This window comes from Leucopleurus acutus, assembly GCF_964270905.1.
Source record: "Leucopleurus acutus genome assembly, chromosome: 8".
Taxonomy (NCBI): Eukaryota; Metazoa; Chordata; class Mammalia; order Artiodactyla; family Delphinidae; genus Leucopleurus; species Leucopleurus acutus.
In genome coordinates this window covers 54,431,359-54,444,486 of record NC_139151.1, presented here as the reverse complement: position 1 = coordinate 54,444,486, position 13,128 = coordinate 54,431,359, and the positions used below count along the sequence as shown (strand labels likewise).

Here is a 13,128-nt window from a genome sequence, read left to right as displayed (position 1 = left end):
ACACGTACAGCACCCCCTCAATCCCTGGGGCCGGGGCCAGGGCCAGGAGCATTTCTGGGAAAGGACTGGCCTGAGATGGGATTACGATGCACACACAGAAGCAGACTGACACAGCAGGACACAGGGGCCCTGTGCTCAGCTGGAGTCCCCCAAAGTCTGAGCTGGGGAGGACTTAACAAAGGTCAGCCCCCTTGCTGAATAAATTCTATTTATTCAAAGGTAAAGGTAGGCCCAGGAGGCTGCTGATGGGGCTGATGGGGCACTCCTGACCTGCCCACCACGCCGGGTCAGCTCTCCCAGCCCTGTCTGCAAGCAGGACATCATGTTTTCCAGTTCTGAGTCAGTGACTCTGGAGCTGGGTTAAAAATGAGAGACGTAGAGCAGGATAATAATATCCTTAGTGACCCAAACATGGATTCAGAAGGAGTTATACAACTAGGGCTGGAAAGGCCTTCCCTCAGAGATCTCCAAACTCTTCACTTTATACTTGTGGATGCTGGAGCCCTGGAAGCCTGGTCACAGGTAGACCTGGAAGCAGCCCCAGAACCTAAACCACAATGTCCAGCCTACTGGTCTCTGGCTAAACACACTGCCCAGCCATCCTGGATGTTTAAATACACAGGAAGCTCCATTTTCCTGAGGAGAAAACATTTTAAGAACGTTTTCCCTTCCCTGGCAGTCCAGTGGTTGGGACTCCATGCCTTCACTGCCAAGGGCGCAGGTTCAATCCCTGGGTGGGGAACTAAGATCCCGCAAGGTGCACGGCGTGGTGTTTTCCCTAGTAAAAGTCAAAAACAAACAAACAAAAAATGTTTTAGGGCTGGAAATGAATTAATCAAATGTTTACTTAAGTAATCTATTAAAATTAAATGTTTTCACTTAATCTATTATTTTAGAAAACCTGCTCTTTTCCACTCATAGTTTAGGATACAATTTTATGAAAATTCTTCTCCCAGCTGACTGGTGGGGAGGTAATGTTGGGCTAATGCACCTTGCTAACAGTTTGTCTGCAGTAACATATTGAGGAAAGCACCGTGCATGATGAAGACTGTCAGGACAGAGTACGGCACACCTCTCCTTCTGGAATTCTGGAAAAGAGCTTCACCTTAGAGTCAGGCCCATGAGCTGGCTTTGAGCACCTGCTGTGCCTTGGCCATGTGTGGCTGCAGCCACTTGGGGTCCCTTGCCAAAGTATCAAAGTCCTCACTACTTCCTCCTGCCAAGTCAGGGACCCTATTTTTCAAGGTGACTGGACATTATAACCAAAGACCCTGGAGTGTATCAAAAAGTGAATCTAACGGTCATCATTCAGCCAGCATCTACTGAGCATTTGCAGTCCTGGGAGCCAGGACAGGTACAAAAGGAACTGAACCGTGTGTAGCAAGTCCTAGAATGGAAGAATAAAGGAGGAATTGGGAGCATAGCATAGGAAAGGGGAGTGGTCAGGAGGCAGTGTGTGTTTATTGAGGTCTTGCAATATTCCAGATATTTCACAAACACCATCTCTAATCCTCATAACTACTGGTGGGTAGGATTTAGCACTTGTTCCAACTCCTCCTTGCCTAAGAACTAACAGTGTGTGTTTTAAGGTTAATTTCTTGAACTTCCTAGGCTTCAGTTTCCTCCTCTGTGAACAGACCCCATAGGATTATTGGAAGGATTGAGTTCTGCTCTAAGCACTTTGCATATATTAACTTAGTTTAGAATAGCAAGCCCTCAATGGATGTTTGCTCTTATCTTTATTACAACATAGGAGGAAGTTGAAGCTCAGAAAGGAGCAGTGACTAGCCCAGGGCCACACAGCCAGAGGGAAGAGCTGGCCATGTTCTCTGTTCTACTCTGCGACCTGCAATACAAAAAGGGTTAAAAGGGGAAGCTTTGCCCTCACAGCAGGTCCATGGCTGGACTCGGCTGCCCTTTGTACCTTGGAGAGGCAAGGCCAGCTGTCCAATGCAGGATGACCCCAGGTCACCTGTGGCTGTGTGCCTGGCCAGCCCATGAAGGGGACTTGGAGAGAGGGAAAACCGTCACTTTCTTCTGAGGTCTGGGGAGCTGGGCTGAGTCTCCTCCTGTCATGTGTGAGACCTTGGGCAAGTACCTCCCCTTGCCTGCGTCTCCGTGTCCTCATCTGAAAAGGGCGACACTAATGTTTTTCTGCCTCATATGGCTGTTGTGCGACTGAGCAAGTTAAAGCTGGGAGATGGGTTTTCACACTACCCTGTTGTGCTAATATAAGCAGAGTTAAGGCCCATGACTTTAGGGTGGGGTGAGTATTTTCATGTAATGGGGAGGGGCCATGAGGAGTTAGAATCCAGTTCAACATAAAGATGAACTTTCTCATAGCTCTGGCCACAGGAGAGGAAGGAAGTGGTCCAGCGGATGATTATCAGTCAGGAGGGTGCAGAAGGGGCTTCTGCTCTGGACTGGGAGTGAGGGTGGCCTAGGTGATGCTCTCCTCCTCTCTCCGTCAGGTACCTAGTAAATCTTTTCCCTCAAGGTGGTGTTACAAGCAGGTAACTGAACTAGAACTTGGAAGGTCTTGTTCACTTGACTCTGCTACTAACTTGTGCAACTATGAGCCTCTCATTGGGCCTCGTTTTCCTAGTTATTAATAAATATAGCAAATGCAGTTTGTCAACTGTGATAATGTGGCAATGCAAGGGATTATTATCTTCCAAGACTGTTGGTCAGAAGACTAGGTCAATGGTAAAGAGGAAGCATTGTAACTCATGGAATTACTGACTAGAGTTGAGAGGGACCTCAGCATTCATCTAGCATCTGCACAGATAATATATCTGGGGACTGTGCTTTGTCTCCTAACACCTCAAATTTACAGATAAGGATATGGATCCTGTTACCTTATATAACTTCCCTTTTTTAAAAAAAAAATTAAATTTACTTTTTTATACAGCAGGTTCTTATTAGTTATCTACTTTATACATATTAGTGTATATATGTCAGTCCCAATCTCCCAATTCATCCCACCCCCACCCCCACCCCCCTGCCACTTTCCCCCCTTGGTGTCCATATGTTTGTTCTCTACATCTGTGTCTCTATTTCTGCCCTGCAAACCGGTTCATCTGTACCATTTTTCTAGGTTCCACATAGATACGTTTGTGCCCTGGTCCGGGAAGATCCCACATGCCGCGGAGCGGCTGGGCCCATGAGCCATGGCCGCTGAGCCTGTGCGTCCAGATCCTGTGCTCCGCAACGGGAGCGGTCACAACAGTGAGAGGCCCGCGTACCGCAAAAAAAAAAAAAAACCAACTCTGAGTGAGTGGTTCACACTCTTACACCTGCTGAGCACAGGTGAACTATATTTATTGCAGTAGCAATAAAAAATAAGACCTTGTATTTGTACATATCTTTATTAACCTCTAAAGTACTTTCTCAGACACAATTTCATTTTTAAGTAGGACTCGAGAAGAGAGATGGAACCATCTGATTTGCCCATCTGCCTATATTCAGACTGCCACCTAATTTGAAATCACATATAAACAAACACTTTTATTAATCTCCAAAACCTAATCTGATTATAAAATCTGACCCTGGAAACAAAAACTTTTTGGACAAGCATTTGGACTTGATAAGCCATAAAGAGTAACCTCATTCTAGTTAGGTGGGATCTCTTACTTCTAATTGCACCAAGCTCCACTGTGGACAGAATTAGCTACTGAGCCCACTTTCTCCAGGATGATCCATCTAAGAGCTGAGACCCCGTTGCCGTGTCAGCTGTTCTCCTGGTCTTGAGTTTCCTCCTTCTCAACCACCCTCTATGTTGTTGCAGAGAGCTCAGTAATACAAACATGACCATGTTATTCCTATTTAAAATCATTTAGTGACTTTCCACTACCTACAGAATCAAGTCAAAATTATTCTGCACGACTCACAAAACCTTCCATAATCTGGCTTGCTTGGTTTCACTTGGCATTAGAACTGGAGCAGGCAAAACTCTTCTGTAAAGGGCCATATATTAAATATTTTAGGCTTTGCAGACCATTAGGTCTCTGTCACAACCACTCAACTCTGCTGCAGTAGCATGGAAGCAGCCATAAACAGATAAACAAATGAGCTTGGCTGTGTCCAGTAAAATTGTATTGGCAGTGAGCCAGATTTGGCCCACAGGCTATAGTTTGCCAACTCTGAACTAGAACCCCATTTTTAAATCTCCCAGATGGCTTCTTAAAACTAGGTAAATGGAGACTGACCATTCTCTGATGAACTATTTTTCTTATGACAAAAAGGAGTCAGAGTGCTTATGATGACCATTTTAATCACAAGGTGTTAATGTATAGATTAACATAAACTTCAGATGTCACAGAAACAGTTCCACAAAATCCAGAAAAAACCAGTATCAGTGAAACCGGAGCAAGCATTTTGGAGACTTCAACGCACTGGATAGAATTCTTCAAGAATTTTACTGTAAGTTTTCTTATCTATAAAAAGAAAGATCACAGAAGATTTTTAAATTGTGTTTAAAAAATCATATTTCCTAAAGAAAAATTAACACTTAATATTCTTTTAAGAACTGCCTTATTTTCTAGTCCTCAACCATGGCTTGGCAATCACTGAGGCATTTTGTTCCACTGAATGAAGAATAACTTTGGAAGAATCTGTGGTGACATCCAGATGGTTATCTGGAGGGGCAAAGGGCTGCCAGGGGGATCCTAGCTGAAGGGGTAAAAGAAGGAATGAATAGGGAGGGGCCAGGAGCTGAGGCGTTCAAGCTCTCCATGACTGCACTGTCCGTGCAGAAGGCTCTTGGCACACCTGCCAGTAATCTGCTGCTCAGAGAGAATGAGCCTGTGAGGCTACACTCACTGCCAGAGGGAGCTAGTGGAAATGTGGAGGCAAAGAGCCAGAGGTCTGGGACTGAGGACTAACTAATACTGGGTCTCCCTCTTAGAAATCAATATTCCCAAGATTCCTTTTTCAGATCTAACATCCAGCAGTTCTGAGTATTTCCCATCCCTGATACACCTACTATTCATGGCTTTGTATTAGTCTTTGAGCTCTTCATTGGCAAAAAAAAGTTGCCTTTCTGATCCACCATAAACATGACATATGTGACTGAAGGCTAGGGAAATGTTAGAGTAATACAATTTCAGAGCTAAATAGGACCCTACACATCATCATTCAGTCTGATGAAATTTAAATGCTTAATATTATACTTTTACATAAATAGGAAAATCTAAAAATCTATATATTTACAAAATTTCAAAAATTTCCTACACTCATTCACGTATGTACACATCTATATTGTGTATCTGTATAAAATATGAACAAGAAAACAGCTGTATTACAGTTATATTCACAGCTGCACAAAGATAAGTAGAGTATGCTAAGGAAATTCCTGTCTATAGCTGGATGAAGGCTTCATTAAGATGATGAATCTTGAGCAAGAATTTGTTGGGTGCGCAGAGTGGAAATGGGGCAAGAGGAGGACTAAAGAGGTATAGCATGTACAAAGCGATATAGGGCAGGTTCAGGACAGCATTTCATGAGGCAGGAGATGAGGCAGGGCTCTATGTAGTTCAGGCCAGCCATTATTTATTAAGTGCCTACAATGTGTAGGCTCTGTGCTGGAGGCTGGAGAAACAAAGATGAAGCTACAGTCCAGTGAGGGACACAACACAGCCTGTGTGTGATAAGGGGTGGATAAGAGGTATGAGTTAAGTGTTTCTACCAGGTAATTAGCTCAGCCTGGGAAAACAAGCCATCCTAGGGAGTCTTGATTTTATCCAAAAGGCAATGGATAGCTATTTTAAGCACATCCATATTTATCCACACAGATGTGATTTCTGGTAAGACTAAAGGCAGAGGCAAGCTGGAGGCAAGTGCAAGAGCCCACACAAGAGATTACCAGGGCCTGAACCAGGGTAGTGGCAAGGGTAGAGAGGAGAGTTCAGAGCTGAGAATTATTTAGGGATTAGAACGGTTAGACTTGATGACTAATGGGAAGTCAAAGACACAGACTTGAAGGTGATTCCCAGGCTTCTGGCTGGAGAGCCTAGGTGGACAGTGTGCCATTCACTGAAGCAGGACACAGAAGAACAGAAGGTCTGGGCAAGCAGAGGGGACATGAGTTGTCTGCTGTCTGAGGGACACAGAGGTACTCAGCCAGAAACTGGATATATGAATTCAAGAGAATTCTGGTCTATAGACAAAGATGTGGAAGTCAACAGAATACAGAAGGCACTGAAGCCATAGGCATAAATAAGATTAACCAGGGAAAATGATACAGAATAAGAAAGAAGTTTTCTGCAATTAACTTGAAATACCTTTTTCAGGAAAATCCTCTGGATGTGACTTTTCATATGCAAACATATCATGGTCCCTCAGAGCACACATACAGTCTTGACGTTTTAAAAGATAATATCCGACAAAAATAAAGGAAGTAACATATAGAAGCTGGCGATGCAAACCTGAAATTGAAACAAATCCCAAAGAAAGCGAAAATCAGTCACGTGTATTAAAAAATCACATTTTTCATTTTTCAGATATATAATTTATTTCTTTTGACATTCTTTTAAGAAAAAAGGCTTTTGTACATGGGTATTCTTTGGGACATCTTCCTCAGGATATCTGGCAACTATGAAAAGCAACATTAAGTCTACAAATATAACTATCAACAGAACCCAAGATTTTTAAAATTCAGGTTTTATAAGTTTCTTCAAGGAAAAAGGTGGATAAGTACAAAAACTTGAATGGCAGACTGAAACAGAAAAAAAAGTTTTTCTTTTTCAATAAGTTAACTTTAGACCTACACTAGCTTGTATTCCAGGACATGTTCAGAAGATGACGAGTAGAGGTAAAGTCCTCTACAGATGGTGTAAAAGCAATCTGGTTTGTCTCCATATACCAATTTATTTTTGCATATCTAGTGGTTACTAAAACAGTACACTGTATGACAAATATATCTCAATTCTCTTTTGTACCTGCTAAATTTTGTAATTTTGCATATATTACTTATTCAAAAACTATCTTTAAAAAATCATCCTACTGGGACTTCCCTGGCGGTCCAGTGGTTAAGACTCTACGCTTCCACTGCAGGGGGTATGGGTTCGATCCCTGGTTGGGGAACTAAGATCCCGCATGCCACGCGGAGCAGCAAATAAATAAATAATAAATAAATAAAATCATCCTACTAAAAAAATCATCCTATTATAAGACTGGAGAGGATCACATGATCTAGGAAAGCCAAAATTTAAAATGTGAAGGGGAGATGCAAAGGTATAAACTTTATATACAAAAATTTTTTTTTGCAAAAGGCTAAGGGCAGGTTTTCTAGCTATGCCTCAGAATTCTATTCCCAGCCCTCTTCTTATCCCATAGATGTTCCTTTGGAGAACCTTTTATTCCTATAGTTTTATCTATTATAATCTATAAGTAACGTCCAACTCAGGCACCCATGCTGAACAACAAATATAGCCAAATATTTGACAGATACGTTTACCTGAATACCCCCAAACAAACTCAGTTCCTTCCTATTCATACCTCTTTTTCTTAATTCAGAGAATACGACCATTTACCCAGGAATCCATGTCCTGGGTAATAAACATAGTAATTATCTTTTTTTCCTACCCTCTTCTCCTACATCCAGTCACTGTCAATCCTACCTTATAAATATTTCCTTTCCTCACTTCAGGGAACTTGTGCGCATTTACACTAACTGGTCTCCCTTTCACCTCATTTTCTACTCCACACTGATCCCAGCTTTTACCCTGTCATTAGAGGAATTTCTACTAAAACACAAACTAGTCTGTCAGTCCCTTCTTCAATTATGGTCAACAGGACCCTAAACTCGTGCATATGATCTCCCAGGCCTTTCATGAACTGCCTCTTCCACCTTCATCTTCTGACACTCCCTGATATGCACATTGTGCCCAACAATACTGAACTACTTTTAATTCCTCACATAAACTAGGCTCCTTCATGCTTCTATATACCACGCACTGATTACTTCTCTGTCCAGCAACTTCCTGATCCTTCAAGATTCAACTCAGACATCACTTCTTTTTTTTTTTAATATTTATTGATTTATTGATTGATTGCTGTGTTGGGTCTTCGTTTCTGTGCGAGGGCTTTCTCTAGTTGCGGCAAGTGGGGGCCACTCTTCATCGCGGTGCACGGGCCTCTCACTATTGTGGCTCACGGGCCCAGTTGCTCCGCAGCATGTGGGATCTTCCCAGACCAGGGCTTGAACCCGTGTCCCCTGCACTGGCAGGCAGGCTCTCAACCACTGCGCCACCAGGGAAGCCCCAGACATCACTTCTGCTAAGAAACCTTCCTATAACTTTCCTAGAGTTAAAAGGATGAACTCATCTCTATTAATATGTAAATTGCTATAGTAATTATTTCTCTCTCTACTATCAGGCAAAGTCAATGTTTGATTCATCTTTGTATACCAGCACACAGAGAGCACTTAATAAATATATAATAAATGGATGAATGGCCTTGGGCAAATCAATTTACTACCTCTAAAACAAAGATAATACCTAACCTATCTTTTTCACAGTAGTTATTATAGTGTTTTGGAAAAATTGTAAAACAATAAAAATACAAAGTATCACTATGACCTGGGACTGGACAGGGCCCAGACTCTTCTGCATTCTCCCTTAGCCCAAAGAGCCACTGCTTCCCCTAATGGGCCACCTGTAATACAGCAAACCAAAATGTGCTGCGTTCTCCCATGTGCCACTGGACTACACAAAGACTCAGACTCTCTGTGCTTACTCATATCCCTCACAGAAGATTTAGATGGTATCAGTGTCCTAGCCCTAAAGGCATGGCTTGGCCTCTTCCCAAGTCCTCATTTCCCTAGCCTCTTCTCTTTCAGCAGTGGTCTCCCTTTCACCACATATACAACCCTCCCACAATTATTTTCCCCTTCTTTCCTTTACTCAGTGAACCTAAACTTGAAAGCCATGATGCTCTTTGCAGAATGCCATAAACTACTGATATATTAAACTAGAAATCAATAAAAATTTAATTTTGTGGATTACACTTAGATACCAACTAACTCTAAATTTAGGGCAGGTAAGGGGTAACCAGAAACAAGGGTTTAAAAACAGGTGATGGGAGAAAAGCTTAAGAAAAAATTGTATTTAATATTTTCTGCTAACTTGAAAAAGATCTGCACAACTTGATTTCATTGACAGAATATTCCAACTACCTACAGAATGCCAGGTACTCTCCATGGCCATAGTTGGAAAATCCACTGTGTATTTCTCTTCCCCACTCCTCCTATGTGCATAAAGTTGTACCACAATTCACCTTTTTAATATGCCCATCTGGTTTGTAAGTCTTTGGATGGTTGGGACAATGTTTTATATTTCCTTGTAATCTACACATTCATTCAATAAATACTCATTGAACATTACTATATGCCAGACACTGAACTAGATAAACACAGTATGCATTCAATAAATGCTACTGAGGAAAACTATTTCAATAAAGTCCTCAAGACCTGAATTTTCCAAAGCAACTAAGGGGAAACCCAGGGAACTCAGGAACTTTGACCCCTAGGCCTGGACTAAGTGCTTTACATCCATTATCTCACCTAGTTCTCACAGCCACACAAAGAGGTAGACACCATCCCTATTTCATAGATGAGGAAACTAAAGCTCACAGAGATAAGTAACTTCTCCAGAATCAAATGGCTAGTAGGGAGGAGGTGGTGTCAAATCCAAAAGCTTGTGCTCTTAACTACTATGCTCTTCTGTCTCCCAGAAAAGGCACAAAACATTCTTTGACAACAATGAGGTGAGATTAAGTGATACATACTTCAAATCTCAGCCAACCGTTTCTTCCTCTGGAACAGGATCCCTCTGATCTGAACCTCCTTTATGCTCCCAAAGCACTCTCTGCTCACCCACCTCTATCAAAATACCTGTCTGTCACACCTAGACCCAGATCTGTTTGTCTCCCTGACACAATTAGGAGTTCCTCAAGGGCAGGACAGTATTCCTCCCCCCATACACCCAATGTGTAACACTGCCTGGCACAGAGAAAGAGCTCAGTTAAGGTTGAACAAATATATGGTAAACTGTTTGCATAACAAGAGCTAAGGAAAGGGAAACCTGTTAGGCACCTTCCGTGTGCTATAGAATCTCACTTAATTCTCAAAAAAAAAAATATGCAAAGATGAATTATTCTCACTTTATAGATGAGGAAACTTGAGCTCTGACCAAGTAACTTGCCCAAGGTGACATGGCTGGGAAGCAGCAGAGCAAGGCCATTTAATTCCAAAATGGAGCTCCTTCCATTACACCAAGTGACAGGCGTGGGCAAGTGTGGAGTGGTGATAAGAAGGGAGAACACCCCATAGTTCCTAGTGGCAGAAATGGACAAAGATCACTCCTTTCTGTGGAGTGGGGGCATGTCCAAAGCACACAGGATCTCAAGTCTATTTGAGCACTAGAAATGCCAAAATTTGGTGGGTTGGGAGTCGACCTCCAGGCACACATACAGCTGGAAGAAGGCAAAAGAGGCACAAGTGAGGTGATTCCTGCTTGCCTGGACCATTGTATTAGCTTTCTTCCTAGCTGGGCTCCCTGGCTCCAATCAGTTTCTAACAAAGTTGACCTTTTAACACAGGTCCAATCACTGAACTTCCTCTGATAGCTTTCAAAAGCATGTAAGGTTCCCGTCTGCCTAGAGGATAAATTGCCAACATCCACCTAAATCTTTGTTGCCTTATCGCCCTACTCGGCACTCACTCATCAACTGGCCCCCATTCACTCCCACTAGCCTCCCACGGGCCTGGAAGGCTCTCTCCAAGTATCCGTCTGACATATCAAAGCTAAATTCAAACACACCTTTTACAAAGTTTCCCTCTCTTCCCTTTGGAAAGCCATAGACTTTAGCACAGTTAACTGTGTCACTTACTATCACTGCTGGTCTCAGACAGGTGAACACTGATCTACTAGGAAACATAGCCCAGTGGTTTAGAGCCTCCTACTCAATGTGAAGTCCCCAGACCAGCAGCGTCTGGGAGATTGGGACCATCAGGCCTCTCTCCAGATCTAATGAACCAGCATCTGCATTTTAACAAGATCCCCAAGTTATTAGTATGCACATTAAATCTGAGAAGTGCTGGTTCTGAACAGCACTCTCTTTAAACTCTGAAGTTTAAAAACAGACTGTGCTACTTAGGACCTTGGGCAAGCTGCTTTAATCTAAGGCTCTGTTTCCCCATTATGGATAATACCTCTCCCCCACCTCACCACCCAAGGTGTCTGAAGACTAAATGCTATAATGCACGCAGTGTCAGTAGTGCATTGCATCGATTGATCGCTCATTTTTGCACACCCCACAGCGCGAACTGAGAGGCGAGCAGGCAGTTCAGTCCGGGGTCCTTCACAGACTCACTGCGAGGTCGTGGGTTGCACTGCATCTCAGTTTCCTGAAATGACACTCTGGCCGGCCCGATTCTGAGAAGCTCACGGGGCGCGGATACCTGAGGGAGGCGAGGCGGGGCCTGTTAACGCGAAAAGGCCCGGAAAAGCGGAGGCACCTCAGGCAGCCTAAGGCAGGGCCGGCCCTCAGCCCTACGGCCCCCTCTCCTCCCAGACCATCCCGCCCGCGCAGCCCTCACCGGCCGACGCCACCGGCCGCCGCCGGATCGCGTTATCAATCAGGCCGGAGCAGTAACCCAAGAAGCCGACGTAGAAGAGCCGCGGGTCGGTTAGCTTGGGCGGCGGCAGGCTCCGGGCCTCATTCGGCAGGAACTGTAAGGGCACTCGGCCCGGCCGGCCGTTCATCATGGTGAGCCCGTTCCCACTTGAGGCCTGGCCTCTGACCTCCAACTACAAAGAAAATCACCAAGATCACGGCCGGGACCCAAGCCACAAGCTTTCACCTCCGAGCGCGGTGCTGAAGGGCATGGCGCGAGGCGGTGCGGCGCCCAAACACTTCCCCTTGCACGCTGCTGCCGGAAACGCGCACGCGAGGTTCCGGGCTACTAAGTGTCCGGCGTTGCTCGCTTGCCGGCCGGCGCTAACTCCACGGAAGGGATGTCAGGGCTTGGTAGCGGGGGTCGAGGAGTACGGGAAACGAGCCATACTACGAGAAGACTAGGAGATATTGATTTTTTTCGCCCAACCTCCCTCACCCACAATTGCCTCTCCTTTTCCCGCCCCAGAATGTTCTTTCAGCAAGAATTTATCTTTGTATCCAAAACCCACAAGTGGGCTTGATGGATAGTTTTAAGAAACGTAATTAATTGAAATAAAATAAAAGCTAGTTTTCATTTCCTGCGTTTCCTGTCATTCATTCGCACAGGCACACCCTCCACAAAGCCTAAAATTAAGGTCCAGCCAGCCATAAAGAATTTGGAGAATCCCAGGACTGGATCACTTAGCTAAACTCTCGAAATTCAGCCTGGTCTTCAGGTCCTTGCACGTCGCTGAGGGACGAGGTGTTTCCCAAAGATTTGAGGACTGAAAAAAAAGAAGGAATCTATAACATTCTGCCAAGTAATTGTCCAGTCTCTGCTCACCTGCCTCCAGGACTGAGGAGCTCCGATCTTCGAACAGCTCTCTGTTTAGACAGCCCTTCCTGATAAGGAGCTAAAATGTCTTCAACATTTTATCTAGAGGAATGCTGATTAAACTAGAGGTTAATGCGAAGCTATATGCATCAGGTATTGATCTCCAAAGTGGAAGAATTAAGTTTCAGTTAATAAAGGATGAGGCTTTTATGCCTACAAAAAGCAATATCAGATCCGTAACATTTCAAGTTAGGATTTTCCAAAGGAACGTATTGGAACAGTTTCCTGGAAGGCAGCAAATGTTTCAGAGGTTCACAGTCTTTGACCCAGTAATTACGTCTGAGAATCTGTCTTATGTAAATACTAGTATGACATATGCACAGTCTTTTTTTTTTTTTTAACCACAGTGTTCCTTTTAAAATTATAACAAAAGGGGCTTTCCTGGTGGCACAGTAGTTGAGAGTCCACCTGCCGATGCAGGGGACACGGGTTCGTGCCCCAGTCCGGGAAGATCCCACATGCTGCGGAGCGGCTGGGCCCGTGAGCCATGGCCGCTGAGCCTGCGCGTCTCGAGCCTGTGCTCCGCAACGGGAGAGGCCACAACAGTGAGAGGCCCGAGCACCGAAAAAAAAAAA

The 13,128-nt window shown here is 44.1% G+C and overlaps 1 protein-coding gene across 1 annotated transcript; it reads right to left on the bottom strand.

Annotated features, from left to right (window-relative positions):
- Positions 1 to 3,381: 3,381 nt before the first annotated feature.
- LOC309965952 (NADH dehydrogenase [ubiquinone] 1 subunit C2-like) lies at positions 3,382 to 11,918 on the bottom strand. Its single transcript, XM_082845817.1, has 3 exons — positions 11,600 to 11,918; positions 6,282 to 6,425; positions 3,382 to 4,436 (listed from the first exon to the last, which is right to left on the bottom strand). Exons 1-3 carry the CDS (start codon positions 11,766 to 11,768, stop codon positions 4,387 to 4,389), a joined length of 363 nt encoding a protein of 120 aa, XP_082701943.1. The 5' UTR covers positions 11,769 to 11,918; the 3' UTR covers positions 3,382 to 4,386.
- Between the last annotated feature and the right edge of the window lie 1,210 nt (positions 11,919 to 13,128).

Coding starts and splice junctions, on each gene's coding strand:
- LOC309965952 (XM_082845817.1), bottom strand. CDS start 11,768: ATGATGAACGGCCGGCCGGGCCGAGTGCCCTTACAGTTCCTGCCGAAT. Junction 6,426..11,599: donor GCGGCCGGTGGCGTCGGCCG/GTGAGGGCTGCG, acceptor TTTCAATTTCAG/GTTTGCATCGCCAGCTTCTA. Junction 4,437..6,281: donor AGAGGATTTTCCTGAAAAAG/GTATTTCAAGTT, acceptor TTCTTTTTATAG/ATAAGAAAACTTACAGTAAA.